The 17,330-nt window shown below is 37.6% G+C and overlaps 2 protein-coding genes across 4 annotated transcripts in view; one reads left to right on the forward strand and one right to left on the reverse strand.

The window, feature by feature from the left end:
- Window positions 1-1,321: 1,321 nt before the first annotated feature.
- Window positions 1,322-17,330, reverse strand: part of LOC141392057 (uncharacterized) — a 53,511-nt gene continuing 37,502 nt past the window's right edge. For all 3 annotated transcript variants that reach the window (XM_073964998.1, XM_073964997.1, XM_073964996.1), the window contains exons 3-4: window positions 17,026-17,263; window positions 1,322-2,716 (exon numbers count right to left, since the gene is read on the reverse strand). In XM_073964998.1, the coding sequence (XP_073821099.1) occupies window positions 2,185-2,716; window positions 17,026-17,263 (770 nt within the window). In that variant the 3' untranslated portion in view covers window positions 1,322-2,184. The remainder of the gene's footprint in view (window positions 2,717-17,025; window positions 17,264-17,330) is intronic.
- Window positions 4,700-10,226, forward strand: LOC141392059 (uncharacterized). The gene is made up of 3 exons (XM_073965000.1): window positions 4,700-8,121; window positions 8,181-9,712; window positions 9,772-10,226. The coding sequence occupies exons 1-2, from the start codon at window positions 7,065-7,067 to the stop codon at window positions 8,183-8,185; spliced, it is 1,062 nt and encodes a 353-aa protein (XP_073821101.1). The 5' UTR covers window positions 4,700-7,064; the 3' UTR covers window positions 8,186-9,712; window positions 9,772-10,226.

Genomic DNA, 17,330 nt, shown 5'->3' on the forward strand with positions numbered 1-17,330 from the left:
TACAGAAACAGGAGAAAAATTAAAATTCCAATACAAATTACAGCTGGTTTACATTACGAAATCAAGGGGATTTCAACTGTCAATTCCTTGGCGTATACGTCAAATTAAAACTCATCTGAAGTCAATTGGATTTCATTTTACGTTTGAGCAATGGAATTGAAAGTTGAAATCGAGTGGATTTCGTAAATGTAAACTTACTACTACAGCACTTTCGAGATTTTCGAAATTTACCAAATCGATCGAAATCTGAAGAAGTTAAAACGCATTTTACACTTGCACTTAAAACAGGTGTTTTGGGAGTTTACGTCATTTATTTGACAGATATTGTATAGAATTGACAACTTAAATGATGCATGTTTTATAAAACATGTTAAGTGTAAAATGCGTTTAAAACAAAAACGATCGAAATGGAATTATGGAATTGAAACCATTCAGATCGGAATCTGTGGCATACCGGTTTCCCAGAGTAGCTATGTTTAACGACTCCTCAATTGAAATAAAACGCATTTTACATTTGCTTTTAACATATCTGTTTTGAAAATTAGCGTAATTTATTTGACATATGTATCTTCTATGAAATTGACAAATTAAATTAAGCATGTTTTGTAAAAAGTGTTATAGTATGTTTACATTAACGGATTTCAACTGTCAATTTCTCAATTCTTGTTCTATGAAAATTCGAAATGAAAACTTTTATAAAGGGAATAAATGTCGAATGAAAAATTTTATAAAGAAAATATTTTTCATTTCAAATTTTCATTGAACAAGAATCCATCCCCTGGAGATACGCTTGGCGTATTTCGGAAGTATTAGTTGTGTTCCTTAACTTGCCTGAGGTTACCATTTTTACCATTTCTTACTATTTTTAACCTGCAAAGCGTTCCTTAACCCCCAAAAGTGGTAAAACAGGTAGCAATTTTTAAGAGAGAACACCACACACAGGCTACCGGACAAATTTCTTCGGGTTAAAAATGGTAGAACCGATTTTTCGACATTCGTTTGTGATTTTTTGGCAATGATGAAAAAAAATAACAAAAACGCTAATGCTGAAAATGAAAATTAAAAACAGTGAAATAAAAAAAGGAAATTGATTTTTTTTGTTTCTTTTTGACATTGTTACCAGATGTACCATTTTTCCGTTCCTTTACTTTTGTGGTAAAACTGGTCATGAGAGAGCAATTTTGACAGTTTTCTATTTTACCACTTTTACCATTAAAAATTTAAAGGAACAGAGCTATTCATAAGAATACGTTTTTTTCTACTTTTGTGTCGAAAAACTCTTTGTATTTATTTACCCCTTACGGAAGAAATAAAACAACAATTTCCGAATTTTAAATAGGATGTCTGCAAGTACATGTCACTAATATACTCAAAGAGTGACACATCTCAAAACATCCAGTTTCGAGAAAAACGTGTTTTAAGTTGGCGTTGTAATTTGACTTCCCAACATAAAGAGATTATTACACAAAAAAAATGTATTTACATGGACCATATTTTGCAAATATCTAACCATATATCACTGCTAATTTTCTGAGCAAGGTCAATAATGATTTGAAGTGTTTTGTGCATCATAAACTTAAAAACATTTTTTTTAATTATGACAAACACGTAGTAAATCAGTTGAAACTCGTTGAGTTTTAGAGATATCAATATGAAAATTTGACACAAGATAAAATAGAAGTCGTAGAAAAAATAGAAATCGCTATTGAGTTAGGCTACTCTTTGAGTAAATAAGCGATATGTACATACATTCATCTAAGCGTACATTTTATTCTATCTACAATGCTTTTGTTTCCAAGTACGTCCACTTTCAATACACATACGTATACATACATTTTAAATGCATCTCTTTTAAAACTCTTAATTCCTACAATTTGTCTATACGTACACACTTAAATATGCTTACATACCTACTTATTTGTATAATAACCCTATTTTTAACTGAACTTTTATGTCGTGTAAAATAATAATTTAGACCATTACATACATATCAACAAAAGGAATATGAAATTACTTGGGCAAGTAACCTCTGTGATACGTCCATCCTATATTATAAATTGTAATCGCCAAAGGATGACACAGAGAGCGGACTGTCCACATTGGGAGGGTGGTGGTTTAATGTACAGTGTTGATATTCCGTTTGCCAGATGGAGAGTTGGCGACAGTTTGTCTACTGTTCTCAGGTTAATTGAATGTATCCGTTTGCGGCGACCTTGGCTCGAAACTAGAACTGCAATAAGACCAATACGGGTTTCGGGAATTTAGAGATGACGTTGGAGATACTGATGTTGTGGACGGCGTAGCCGACGGCGGTACGGTTTCTACTGGGACACAATCTGCGGATGTCCGATTTGTATGAACAAATCCGGAAAATGTATTGGATACATTATGTCCTGCTATGACATCTACTATCGGCGAAGAAAACCCAACGCTATTTCCAGGCGTGGACGATGTCGAGTGGTCTGCATGTGTACTTGATGTTGAAGGATGAGTACTTGATTGCGTACATGACGCGGAGGGGTGTATTGGGTGTTGCTGAGGAGAATACGGATGATGGTGGTGAGGAACTTTATAAGGGCCAAACATTCCAATGGCCGCGGATGCATCACAGCCCTGAGCCTGTGTTTGACATGCTATCATTAAACCATGAAAATCGAATTTGTAAGCGTAACGTTTGCCATGTACTTTCGTCATAATGTTTTTATCATAGTAGTATCTGAAAATATAAAGCGATATAAAAGTAAGAAATGCATATAGTTGGACTGAGCTGACCAAGATACAGACAACTACAAAAATCATTGAGATAAATATATATGTACAGTTTAGTTCAAAATAATAGCAGTGCGGAACTGCTATGTACGAAAATTGCAACACTTAAAATGTCATTATTTCTAAAAATCGCTTTTAAGAGCATGTCGAGACTATGAAAATAGTCTATGTAGATTTTTTAGTGGTAAATTGTGCAATCTATCAGCAATAATTTCCCGGTCATTTTATGATTTCTTTTACAGATGGCTATTCTTAGTTTATGTTCATAATTTGTTAGTCTCAAATCTTGGAAACCGATTGGACTTGGACTGGACTTTGTGTCTTTGGCAAATTGGTAGCTCTAGTTCTGAAAAACAAAAATGAAGGCCTTTTATTGGTTGACCTCTATAAAAGTAGTTGTTTAGTACATTTCCAAAAGATTTGGTCTTATTTCTTTCACTTTGTTAGATTGTTTTTACATTAAATTCCAAAAATAGTATACTCGTATGTACTAGGGATGGTAGTTGCAGTGAGGATATGTAGGACGATTTTCGGAAATTACACATATTTTTTTAGAGAATACCACCAATATCTTCTACTTGGTCTTATTTTCATTCCAAAAAAAAAAAAAATGTTATACCGGCATTTGATAGTTTTACACACGTGAACGTCAGAAACACCCCTGCGAGACTTTTCTCAACCGGTTGAAAAACAGTTAGTTATAAATACATTATTCTACGACTAACTACAAATTAGTTGAAATGTCATCTATAGACCAACAAGATTGAAAAAATTGACAACTGACTATCTCTGCATTACTTTTCAACTAGTTCTCAACCAGTTTCAAAATAGTCAGTTACAAAGCAATTATTCTACAACCAACTATAAGCTAATTGAAAAGTCATCTAGAGAACAACCAGTTGAAACGTGTGTTTTCGACGCAAATAATTCTCATATACACTTTCGTAATTATTTCGATATAAATGCAACAAACAATTATACAAGCTAGTTTTGATAGACTCGACATAGCAAAGGTGGAACAACATGGAATCACACTGGAAACTACTGGTGTCAAAATAAAAAGTCAAAGATGAAAGCAAAAGAGAAAATAAAAAGAATTCAAAAAAATAAAAAAATATTTTTTTTTACTCTCTTTAACACAAAAACAACATTTTTAAACTGACTATAAAAAGTCAAAAAATAGTTAGGTATAAATTAGTTAAACATAGTTGGTTTATAACTAGTCAATTTCTTTCACCCTAAATGAGCACCACAATTTACAAAGGAGTTCTAAGACAGGCATTTCCAGTAGTGAGAAGCATTTTCGGGGGGTTCTATTCAAATGAGCCAAATTTTTTACTTAAATTTTTGACTTTATTTTGTTTTCTTTGTATAATTCTTATACAAATTGGATATGAATGCAAATGAATGACTAAGTTTACTTCAAACACATGAAGCAAAATAAAAGCAATAAAATTTAAAAAATTCATATCTTTTATAATTCGGAAAAAAATGGAGGTTGAAAACAATTTTGCAGGGGCGTTCTATTCAAGTGAGCGGCAGTGTATGTCTTTATAAAAGCGATAGGGAGCCTACTATTTTCTATTGCATACTTTAGGGGGCATCATTGTGTGTGCATGCTTTTTCAATTGGATGAATTGTGTGTTTGTGGAGAGAGAAACGTTCAATGAGCGCACGTTTTTCATAAGTTTTCATTAGATATTTCACATTTTTAAAACATAATTGTAATTCTAAAAAATATTTATGATGAATTAATTCAAATATTACAAAAAACTTCTATGTATGGCTGGGGTAGCGTAAAGGCGTGAGCACCAATGCTCTAGGCCAATGTGAGGCATTGTGAGTTTCGTGAGCGTAACTCACTCATAGCTCTCATTTGAATTCGTTATTCTCTTTTGTTACGATAACGTTTGTTTTTTTATTCTCTTGCAACTCCGCCAAAGACGGTCCCAAGCCCGGTTGCAAAAGGAGGAGGGAATTGTCACGAGCCCAGAGGGTGGACTGATTTATCCACAGTTCACCTTGGGACTAGCGACATATATACAAACACTTTTAAGATCAAGGTAGTGGGAGTTGTGCTGAGGATCTGAATGGCCGACAAGTGTCTAAAGAAGTCTGGTCGCTAGCAATTCCCCCTCGACGCACGTAGGGGCAAGATTGAAAAAAACGGCTCTTAATTGAAAAATTGAAACACACATTTTTGATAATCTGTCTTGACAGGGTTAACGAGTACAAAATTCTACCTCACTAGCCAAAACAGCAAAGTCGTATGTTGTTTACTTTTCGTGTAGCACAGTGTTAAAGTTGAACATATTTTTAAAATTTAAGAAACAGGTGAAAAGTATTAAATTTTGCTGCTTTTAAATCGCCATAACGTAGATTTTGCTACATAAACTTGGCATTTTCAAAATAGATATATCAAGCAGAGGTAATTCTTAATATTTTGGGAAAAAATTGTACTGAAAAAGTCTTGTAGAAATGTGTTTAAAAAATTCCTCAAAATGTGTCCAGATTTTGCATAATTTTGAAATGTATTGGAGTATAACAAAAAAGAGTGTCGAGAAGGTCGTGAGAATTTTTTTTGTATTTTTCTCTTGATTGTTTTCTTTGATATTGCGCAAACAAAACTTGCTCCCTACTTGCTAATTTTGAGTTATATCAAAAATGGTGGAAATAGCTGTGGGTCAAATATTTGCATTTTGGAGTTTTTGTGTTCATTTTCCCTGTTACTGTTGTACAGTATGTCGTGTTTTGGTTTAATGTCTGTGGTCACCCTACATAACACAACTTGTGCAGGTCTACCATTATGTTATAGTTACTATATATAATGATTTATATAAAATGATGGCGATGCACAAGGGGTGAAATAGCAAAAAATGGAGATTAATTAACATAAATTAAATTCGATTTTTGGTATAACTGTCGTTACATGGTAATATGGTACAAAATTGTAAGTCTTTAACCAAAATGTCAAGATCATATATTGTTTACTTCTACAGTTACACTGCCATAAAGCTAAAGAATTTTTAATAATTTAAAGAGCACCTTAAAAAATTAAATTAAATTTTGGTATATAAAGAGTAATATTGTTTTACGCATCAAAAGTGCCCCTTTTAGAATGGAATCGTCAACTTCAGTTAGGAATCTAAGTCCTAGAAAAACATATTTATGGCAAAAGAAGTTTAGAAGCATATTAAAAATTAATTTAAATGTAGCCACTTTCCCTATTTTTGAAAAGTATTTAGAGTTAAAAAAGTAGCGGAATATTTTATATGGAGCTTATTCCAAAACGAGAATATATAGAGATGATGTTTAATAGAAATATTTTCAATCCCTTCAAAATGTACAATTCACAATTTGAACCAGTTTAGTAGCAATATATGCATATAATATTCGAAAACTCCCAAATTTGACTGCACCTCTATATGGGGCCTATACCAAAACATTGACCTATATTGACAAATTTTCACACTATGAATTCTTAGGCATTCAGAACTATAAATCCTAATTTACAGATAAATGTACTAAAAAATGTGGTCAAGACCCTCGAAATACATAAAATCGGGAGATACCGTTGTATGGGAGCTACACTAAAATATTGACCTAACTTAATAATTTTTTGCCAAATATTAGCTTAACCAATAATTTATCATATTAGAAAATTTTGGATTCATCAAATAAGAAATGAAGGCAAAACCGTAAAAACACTTCATAGTTTTTATGGTACCCATTTATGAGGGCTTCGAATATACCTCTCCAATCCCTCAATTTGCACCAAAACTGTGTTCCGTTATATTGATTGAAGTGTAAACATTCGAAAAATATTAACATTAGTTCACTCAAATGCTTCCCTGAATTAATCTCCGTTTTTTGGAATCTTGCCCCAATGTGCGACGCCAGGGCACGGGTCGAGCTGTACTTATTAATAGCCTAGTCTGCGCACGCCGTCACTGCGTACGATGGTCCATCCCCTTACGGCACACTCGTGGGATCAATACATGGAGAAAAATACAAAAACAAACACCAAAACAAAACTCCTCGGTTGCAGCCTGGCAACTCCTCCGAGGATGAACTCTTAGCATCCAGCCAGGAGCTGGTAGCTAGCCAACTAAGTGTAGTCAGCTCTGCAAACAGCTGTGACTCACTTCAACAACAAAATACCAACAAAACAGCGACTCTGTCCGTCAAGAAAGATGGACAATCTACTGAACCCAACCTAAAAAAGAAAAGTCCGTCCGACGTTCGGAAATCCCTTTACCAAAAGGCGAAGTTTATTCTCGGCAAGATAGCCAAGAATGCTGCTAACGGTACAGTGGATGAACGGGATGAGGCGGACAAGCTCAAATATACACAAATTGTTGAGGAGTATGAGAAAGCCAAAATCTCACATATCAACGATCGCCCATCTTCTTCCAAGCGAGAGCGTTCCCGGACGGAGGACACAAAGCCCGCAAAGCGAAAGAAGCTCAAACACAACACCACTACATCATCTACAACAAAACGACCCTTTCAATGAAGTTGTTAAGGACAACATGCTGGTTGCCATAGCTAACGAAAAGGAGGGTAAGCTGTCCCCTATCACCACGGCGGAATGGGGTACTGTAGAAACCAAATTGTCGGAACTGGTTATGGAACACGTTCTGGCAAACGAGGATTCTCCTGTACCCCATTTCGACTCCAGCGAGGTACATCGTGGTTACAGGGTGATCAAATGTATGGATGACTACTCAAAGGAGTTTCTGGAAAAAAGCATAGCTAAGCTTAGCAATGCTTGGGACGACATCAGCCTGAAGCTGATCCCGGCCCAAGAAATCCCGATGAGACCTCGTGCCAGAGTTTGGTTGCCCAAGATAGAGTGCGACGGGCCAAAGCTGCTAAAATGTCTGGCGAAAATGAACAAGGATGTTCCGATGGACGAGTGGTCCGTAATCGCCACTGAGCCACCTAATAATAACAGCATGAGCTTAGTTCTCTCAATTACTGAGGCCGGAGTAGAGGCTCTCGAAAGATTGGGGAACAAGTTGTTCTTTGGCATAAGGGAAGCCAAAGTCAAAATACTACGCCCACATGGCCCGAATGGAGAAGACGATGAAGCTGACATCGACGACGCCGGTATGCTGCTCGACAATATGCAGCTAGAGGGGCCACCCACATCTTCACCCAAAAAAAAAATGATGTTTAAGGTCGTGCAGATCAATCTGAAGCACTCGAGAATTGCTTCAGATAACCTGCGGATCCTTCTAGTTGAGGAGGATCTTGACATAGGCATCATACAGGAGCCCTACGTTTACGAAAACGAAGTAAAAGGCTTGGATAACAGAGGTTACAAGACGATATACATGAAGGATAATGGTAAGCCTAGATCATGTCTAATTGTCAAAAACACCATAAACGCTTTCTTATGTCCCCAGTTTAGCACAGCAGACTTTACCGTTGCAAGAGTGGAACTGGAAAACGGTAAGCAGTTCCTTATTGCCTCTTGCTACATGGCCCATTCCAGAGAAGCTCCACCAAGCGAGGTCTCGAGCTTTATGGGGGCCACTCTACCACATGACACCATAATCATTGGCTGCGACGCTAACGCAAGACATTCCCTGTGGGGCAGCTCTGAAACAAACGACAGAGGTGAGTCAGTTTTAGATTTCATAAATACTAACAACCTCACTATATGCAACAAAGGTACTAACCCAACTTTTGTATTTCCAAGCTCGGAGAACTTTAGGGGATGGCAGGAGGTCATCGACCTCACGCTAGTATCAGATAGACGGCAAATTGAAATAGACAACTGGATAGTATCCGATAAGAGGTCCTTTTCAGATCACAATTGGATACTATTCAACATATCTGAAAAGGCAACGCCCACTAATTGTTTTCGCAATCCTAAGAGAACGAACTGGGAAAAGTTCAATAGGGTTCTGAAGGACAAACTTCCAAATATTCCACATACAGATGAAACTACTGCAGGCATAGAAAAGGCTGTATCCATTCTAGAGAAATCCATAGATACAGCCTTTAAAGTGTCATGCCCATTGACTCGCTCAAAGAAACGTTATCCACCATGGTGGACGTCCGAGCTCTCAAAGTTAAGAAAACAATCACGAAAAGCTTTCAACGTCAGCTACCAAAGCGGATCCTGGCAGCCATACAAGGATAAGCTTAGGGAATATAAAAAAGCAATATCCAAAGCAAAAAAGCAATCCTGGATTGAATTCTGCGGATCTCTCGACAGCACCAAAGATACTGCCAGACTAAGCAAAGTTATGGCAAAGGGTCACTCAAATCCCACCTACATAAAGAGAAATGACGGTACCTGGTCAGAAAACTCGGCCGAATCTCTTGATTCTCTCTTGATTCCCCGGTTGCACGAATAGTACTAACGAAGAGCAAGCCAATACAGCTATAAATACAGACAACACTGAAGCCGGAAAGATTATAAGTCCGAGTAAAGTTACATGGGCTATCAATAGCTTCTCTCCCTACAAATCTCCGGGGCCAGATGGTATTATACCAAAAATGCTTCAAAGCGCGGAGAGTTTAATTAACCCTTGGTTAGTACACATCTACAGTAGATGTCTTTCCCTAAACTACGTTGCTACGAGTTGGAGACAGGTAAAAGTTGTTTTCATACCGAAAGCTGGAAAACGTAGTCACGAAAATGCTAAAGACTTTAGACCCATAAGTCTCTCATCATTTCTGCTTAAAACACTCGAAAGGCTCATTGACGTGTATATTCGAGAAAAGATGGAGAACTCAAACAACATATCTTCAAGTCAACACGCTTACCTTAAAGGACGCTCGACAGATACAGCCCTTCACGAAGTCGTTAGGACTATTGAGATGTCCTTGGAGCACAAACAATACACCTTAGCCGCCTTTTTAGGCTTAAAAGGCTTAAAAGGCTTGGATAACAGAGGTTACAAGACGATATACATGAAGGATAATGGTAAGCCTAGATCATGTCTAATTGTCAAAAACACCATAAACGCTTTCTTATGTCCCCAGTTTAGCACAGCAGACTTTACCGTTGCAAGAGTGGAACTGGAAAACGGTAAGCAGTTCCTTATTGCCTCTTGCTACATGGCCCATTCCAGAGAAGCTCCACCAAGCGAGGTCTCGAGCTTTATGGGGGCCACTCTACCACATGACACCATAATCATTGGCTGCGACGCTAACGCAAGACATTCCCTGTGGGGCAGCTCTGAAACAAACGACAGAGGTGAGTCAGTTTTAGATTTCATAAATACTAACAACCTCACTATATGCAACAAAGGTACTAACCCAACTTTTGTATTTCCAAGCTCGGAGAACTTTAGGGGATGGCAGGAGGTCATCGACCTCACGCTAGTATCAGATAGACGGCAAATTGAAATAGACAACTGGATAGTATCCGATAAGAGGTCCTTTTCAGATCACAATTGGATACTATTCAACATATCTGAAAAGGCAACGCCCACTAATTGTTTTCGCAATCCTAAGAGAACGAACTGGGAAAAGTTCAATAGGGTTCTGAAGGACAAACTTCCAAATATTCCACATACAGATGAAACTACTGCAGGCATAGAAAAGGCTGTATCCATTCTAGAGAAATCCATAGATACAGCCTTTAAAGTGTCATGCCCATTGACTCGCTCAAAGAAACGTTATCCACCATGGTGGACGTCCGAGCTCTCAAAGTTAAGAAAACAATCACGAAAAGCTTTCAACGTCAGCTACCAAAGCGGATCCTGGCAGCCATACAAGGATAAGCTTAGGGAATATAAAAAAGCAATATCCAAAGCAAAAAAGCAATCCTGGATTGAATTCTGCGGATCTCTCGACAGCACCAAAGATACTGCCAGACTAAGCAAAGTTATGGCAAAGGGTCACTCAAATCCCACCTACATAAAGAGAAATGACGGTACCTGGTCAGAAAACTCGGCCGAATCTCTTGATTCTCTCTTGATTCCCCGGTTGCACGAATAGTACTAACGAAGAGCAAGCCAATACAGCTATAAATACAGACAACACTGAAGCCGGAAAGATTATAAGTCCGAGTAAAGTTACATGGGCTATCAATAGCTTCTCTCCCTACAAATCTCCGGGGCCAGATGGTATTATACCAAAAATGCTTCAAAGCGCGGAGAGTTTAATTAACCCTTGGTTAGTACACATCTACAGTAGATGTCTTTCCCTAAACTACGTTGCTACGAGTTGGAGACAGGTAAAAGTTGTTTTCATACCGAAAGCTGGAAAACGTAGTCACGAAAATGCTAAAGACTTTAGACCCATAAGTCTCTCATCATTTCTGCTTAAAACACTCGAAAGGCTCATTGACGTGTATATTCGAGAAAAGATGGAGAACTCAAACAACATATCTTCAAGTCAACACGCTTACCTTAAAGGACGCTCGACAGATACAGCCCTTCACGAAGTCGTTAGGACTATTGAGATGTCCTTGGAGCACAAACAATACACCTTAGCCGCCTTTTTAGACATAGAGGGCGCCTTCAACAACGTTAGCACCTCAGCAATAGAACAAGCTCTATATAACTTTGGCGTGGAACCATTCATCAGTGGTTGGATAACCACCATGCTGCAGAGTAGAGTCATTAATGCCACACTAGGAAACAGCACGCTGTCAAAGCACGTAAATCGAGGAACTCCACAGGGAGGGGTGATCTCGCCACTGCTTTGGCTCCTTGTGATTAATGAAATCCTAAGCAAACTTGACCAAATGGGGATTAAGGTGGTTGCTTATGCGGACGATGTGGTAATTCTCGTCTCCGGTTTATTTCCGTCCGTGATGAGTGACATCATGAGCGGAGCCCTGAAATCACTGGATACTTGGGCCACAAGAAGTGGTCTGGGAGTGAATCAAGGGAAAACTGAGATGGTGATATTTACTACAAAAACCAAATATGCTTTCACCAATCTTCCACGACTACGAGGTCAAGAAATACCCTTATCAGATCACGCCAAATACCTAGGCGTTATCCTTGATTCAAAACTATCATGGAAACGTAATATGGAACATCGTGCTCATAAAGCAACCGTTGCATACTACACATGTCGCAAAATGTTTGGGAGCCGCTGGGGCCTCAAACCCAAAATGGTGTTATGGATGTACACCAGCATAATAAGACCAATACTCACATATGGAGCACTAGTTTGGTGGCCAACAGTGGGAAAGAAAACAATTCAGAGAAAACTATACAGTATTCAAAGATCCGCATGCATCGGGGTGACAGGGGCAATGAGAACTTGTCCGGCTGAAGCCCTCAATACAATGATGCATATACTGCCAATAGATCTACACATCAAAGCAACTGCGGCCTCCAATGCTGCAAGGCTACGTGCTCTAGGCATGTGGAGAGATAGAGCCTACGGACATGCCTGCGTGCTTCTCAAACTACCAAGAAAAATAGCAACCAACGCTGATTACTGTACTCCTGCAATAACCTTTGATCAGCCCTTTAAAGTTCAATTTCCAAGCAGGAAAGAATGGAACAATAGTACACCACTGAAGGGGTACGACATCAACGTATACACGGACGGCTCTAAGATGAACTGTGGAGTCGGCTCTGGTGTTTACTCGAAAGAAGCAAATATATCTACATCAATAAAGCTACCAGAAGATTGCAGTTTTTTTCAGGCAGAGATACTGGCTATTAAGGAAGCTTGCAAAATACTTCTACAGCATCACTCACCAAACTCAATAGGAATTTTTGTCGACAGTCAAGCGGCGCTCCTAGCATTGAGTTCAAATATCGTCACATCAAAGCTGGTGAAGGAATGTAAAGAAGAACTCGCTGAGCTAGGACGTCTGACCAGAGTAGTTCTCATTTGGATTCCAGGTCATAGGGGTCTTGAAGGTAACGAAAAAGCAGACGAACTAGCTAGAGCGGGATCTGCCTCTAACGAACTCTCAAGGGTGTCAGTCGCAACACCATTGGGAGTAGTTAAAGGGGATATCTTCAAATACTATCTTTCACAAGCTGAGATCAGATGGGACAAGACTGAAACTTGTAAAATATCAAAATCTACATGGCCACACTACAACATCAAACGTACAAAGTTTCTGATCAGCCAAAATCGACGGAACCTGGCAAGGCTAATTGCGGTACTAACAGGTCACTGGGCCATTGGTAATCACGCAAAGCGTCTACATATTCCATACAATGACTACTGTCGCAGCTGCGGAAACGAAGAAGAGGAAGAAACGGTTGAACACCTCCTCTGCTCCTGCCCTGCACAACTGCAAAAAAGACTGAAAACCCTGGGACGGCCGTTCCTGCACGATCTTACCGAGATAACCGAACTAGATCTGGGAGACCTTCTGAGGTTTCTCACTTCATCAGGCTGGATATAAATTATCAACACAACAAACATAATAACAGTCTCTACACGAGTGGTGTGGTTTTCAAAACGGTATATTTAAATACTAATTGAGGCTATGAAGGCTATAGCCACCACGTAAACCAACCACCAACCAACCTTTATTTTCTTGCGCTCAGTTATTGGTGATAGAGTTGTGCAATCTAGTTCATTGAACGGTTCGATCTTTCTCGTTCCTTTTATCAAAAGGAACTAGTTCCTTAATATTGTCCTTCGTTCCATATAGTTCTATGTTTCATTTGACGTTGTAATCAATCGTTTTTTTGGTTAAATGGCTCCTTTTGTTCGATCGTACGTTCACATGCAATTTTGTGTAAAACTTCGACGTTCTATATAAACGACCGAGTCGTATATCGTTCCGATCGTTCCAGTGTCGGAATAGCTCCAATGAACTAGTTCGTTTCGGTACTACACAAGTTGTGTAACACAACTCTAGTTCCAGGTGAGGCAATTAGGCGCCCGTGTGCGCTCATTTAACGTTGCTCTCTCCACACACACAATTCAACCCATTGAAAAGGCATGCACTCACACAATGACGCCCCGTAAAGTATGCAATTGAAAAGTAAGGTACCTGACGCTGCTCTAGTTGGTGAGACATCAACGAATGCACACAAAAACGGACGTACGAACTGTTTTCTTTGTGTTTTACTTAAATAGTGTTTGTACATTAGAACAGAGTGAGTGTCGTGAGCGTAAATTTACTCTCGCTCAAAGATGTGATCGAGAGTAAATTTACCCTCACGACACTCACAATGCCTCCCATTGCATTAGAATTAACACCTGTAATTTATTGTTTGTTATTTAAAATGACTTCTTTAATCCATTGATGTCAACGCCTGCACGTTGTTGTAACAACAGAGAATAACGAATTCAAAAGAGAGCTATGTCAGCCATTGTTTAACAAAGGAACATTACTCTCCCATCTATTCTCTCTCATTTTAATCCGAGCATATCATCCAAATAAAGAAAATCTATTAATAATAACATTTTTAAATTTTGTGCTAAATCGGAGAGTAAATTTGGTACTCTTACCACTACAGTCACATATATTGTTTTGTGCATCCCTGCTCTAGGCCAGCGTCAGGTACCATACTTTTCTATTGCAAATTTTACGGGACGTCATTGTGTGAGTGCATGCTTTATCAATGGGTTGAATTGTGTGTGTGGAGAGAGCAACGTTAAATGAGCGCACACGGGCGCCTAATTGCCTGACCTGGCTCTAGGCCATAGATGGGCAACATTTCTCTTAAATAGAATTTAAGGGAAAATTAGAACGGGGTTTTTGTTAAAATCTGTTTGCTTTTTTAATATTTTTTAAACACAGACGGTATCTTAACAAGTCCAAAAAACTATTATATTAAAAACAAATTTGCAAAATTACCCGTAAATGTTTATTTATGTTGTTACAACGAAAAAGAGAAACAAACTACAGCAACGCTGGCGTGCGAGAAAGCCCATCTATGCTCTAGGCCAATGTGAGCTTCGTGAGCGTAAATTTACTCTCGCTCACAACTTGTGTAGACTCTAACTGGTTATGAGAGAGAATAAATTTACGCTCAAGACACTCACAATGCCTCACACTGCTCTAGGCCTCGGTACATAAAGCCCTGGGTACATAGGCTACCTCACCTGCTTGCTCCTGATAAAAGAATAAAAAAGAAAAGGGCAACCAAATTCGAAATTTGATCGGCCTTCTTTATTCTTTTATTTTTATAATGTCAGAAATGAAATTTACCCAGGGGCTGGATTCTTGTTCTATGAAAATTTGAAATGAAAAATATTTTCTTTATATTTTTTCAATTGACAGTTTTCTCCTTTATAAAAGTTTTCATTTCACATTTTCATAGAAACAGAATTGAGCCCCAGGCCTTAAGAAGCCTTCTTGCTTATGGGTACTTTACACGATATGTTATTTTACATACGTGTTGTCACTTTGCGTATACATTTTGTATATAAAAAGTGACAACCTATATGTAAAATACATATCGTGTAGAGTACCCATTAGCTTCATTTCTGGCATAATATAAGTAAAGGAATAAAGAAGAAAGGGGCAACATAGTTCGAAATTGGATCTGCCTTCTTCATTCTTTTATTTTTTTTTTAGAAATGAACCAATTTGATTCCGTTAAATACTCGTACCTTTAGACTTTTAATAAAAATCTAACTCTTTCCTTTTTTTCAAATAGTTATAAACATGGAAAAATGTTTATTAAACAATCGATTATAAATTGCTTTGTTTAATTTCAAAAATATATTATTGTTGTATATTACAACAAAGGCGCAAATTACATGCAGAAGCCTTGCATTACCTTGTAATAATATCTGGTACAATCCTCGAGCATCCATTGAATCAGCAATGTAAAATTATCGGACATTTATAGCGATTTAAGTGACCCTAACGATCATAATACGAGAGCATAGTAGTTAATTGTATAAATTTCATACAAATTCCATGCATTCTTTGGTGGGGCTTTTATTTTGATGCTTTAGAAACTTTATGAGCGGGTTTGTAGAATAATGTTGTACATTTCTGATTGAGTTAAGGTCCAAAAATTATATCAGACCTTATTACAAGGTAATTCCAAGGCTTCTACACTTCTATTTTGCTTCTTGGAATGCTGTGAAAACTATAAACTTTATGAGAGAACTCAGGAATTCGTATATTTAGCGAAGCTCATGAGCATATATTATCCACAAGAACAACTTCAAAGCGCTCTAGGATCTCAAAATTATTAGTTATTAGTCACAATGTCTTTTCTGGGGTTTTTTAACTACCAGACTGAAAAACTAAAGGAATTATGCAAGGGTCCGCTTTAACGAGCTATACGCGAAGTCTGACCTTAAATAACTGCAATTAATCTACAAATATGTTCCTATTTTGTCAAAAAGATATCATGGACATCGATAAAGCAATAAAATATAAAATTTGTATTGCTTATTCCATAAATTTTACGGTAATCTCAATATTTCATTGGGGTGTATGCACACTTTTTCCCTATTATTTTTTTAACTTTTATAGAATTAACCGTTATTCGTATTATGGAATACATTTTTGTTGTATTTAATTTTGTTCATTAGGGATATGAAATAGAACTATGTACTTGGATTTTCATAAAAATGCTTCCTTATCCTCAAAACTCGAAATTTATAGGGTGTATGTAGACTTTTTTGTTGACTGTAAATATCCACCATGGATGTCAACAGCTTCAAGGTAAAAATCGCTACAGACAAGTTGTGTTAAAAATCACCACAAATCTCTACTGACAATGTCCGAAAAACTCTACGAAAATGTATAAAAACGGCCGAAATTATAAATTGTTACACAGAAAGTGAGAAATTTTAAAAATCGCACATACTCGTTTTTGTCTATTTCTTCAATAAAATATCTGAACACGATCTAAATGTATGCATATTTCACTCGCTTCACAATATACTCACTTTCGTCATAATTTTTTGTGGACATCGTTTTTTAGCCACAGTAATGAACTGTGAAAATTTTTTTCATCGGTTGGATAAATGCGGCCTATATAGCATTTTCGTGAAAATTGGCCTTTGGTCCCATACAAATCCCTCTGTGGGACGGATTAACGTTAACCGATCGCCACAAAATTTCATATATAAGATTTTTGGGTCAAATGGAAAAAAAATTATGGTGTAGGCGTTTCAAAAAAACAAAAAAAAAACAATTTTGCCATTTTTTGGGCTACCCTAATGTATATGGTCATCGATTATTTTTGTATCCACTGTGCGTATACACAGTCACTACCCAATGTTTGGTAGCACCGCCTTTGTCAATACGTTACTTGTGTATATTGTTTCATGCGCACATTTCGTTTCTGGTATGTGAACTCTCTTGTGCTTCCATGTGTATCGTTTACTTACCGTAGAGCTCTGCTGAGTTTGTCGTAGTTCATATTCGGTTTGGCCTTTCGCTCTCCCCACAGCTTTGCTACCATATCGGGGTCGACCAATTTGAATTCACCATTTGTTCCCTCCCATGAAATGTAGTTGCTTTTCGACGAATCACTTAACAGCTCAAGCAAGAATTGCCATAATTGAATCTGTCCCGAACCTTGAACAACCAATCGGTGTGAAGCGGCATTTAAAAGTTGATATGGATCTGCATGTATGAAAATAAAAAAAATATGTACGTAAATATCTTTGGTTCACGAAAAATTATATAGATA

This window comes from Musca autumnalis, unplaced genomic scaffold, assembly GCF_047663935.1.
Source record: "Musca autumnalis isolate F117 unplaced genomic scaffold, ASM4766393v1 scaffold_2, whole genome shotgun sequence".
In the NCBI taxonomy this organism is placed as follows: domain Eukaryota; kingdom Metazoa; phylum Arthropoda; class Insecta; order Diptera; family Muscidae; genus Musca; species Musca autumnalis.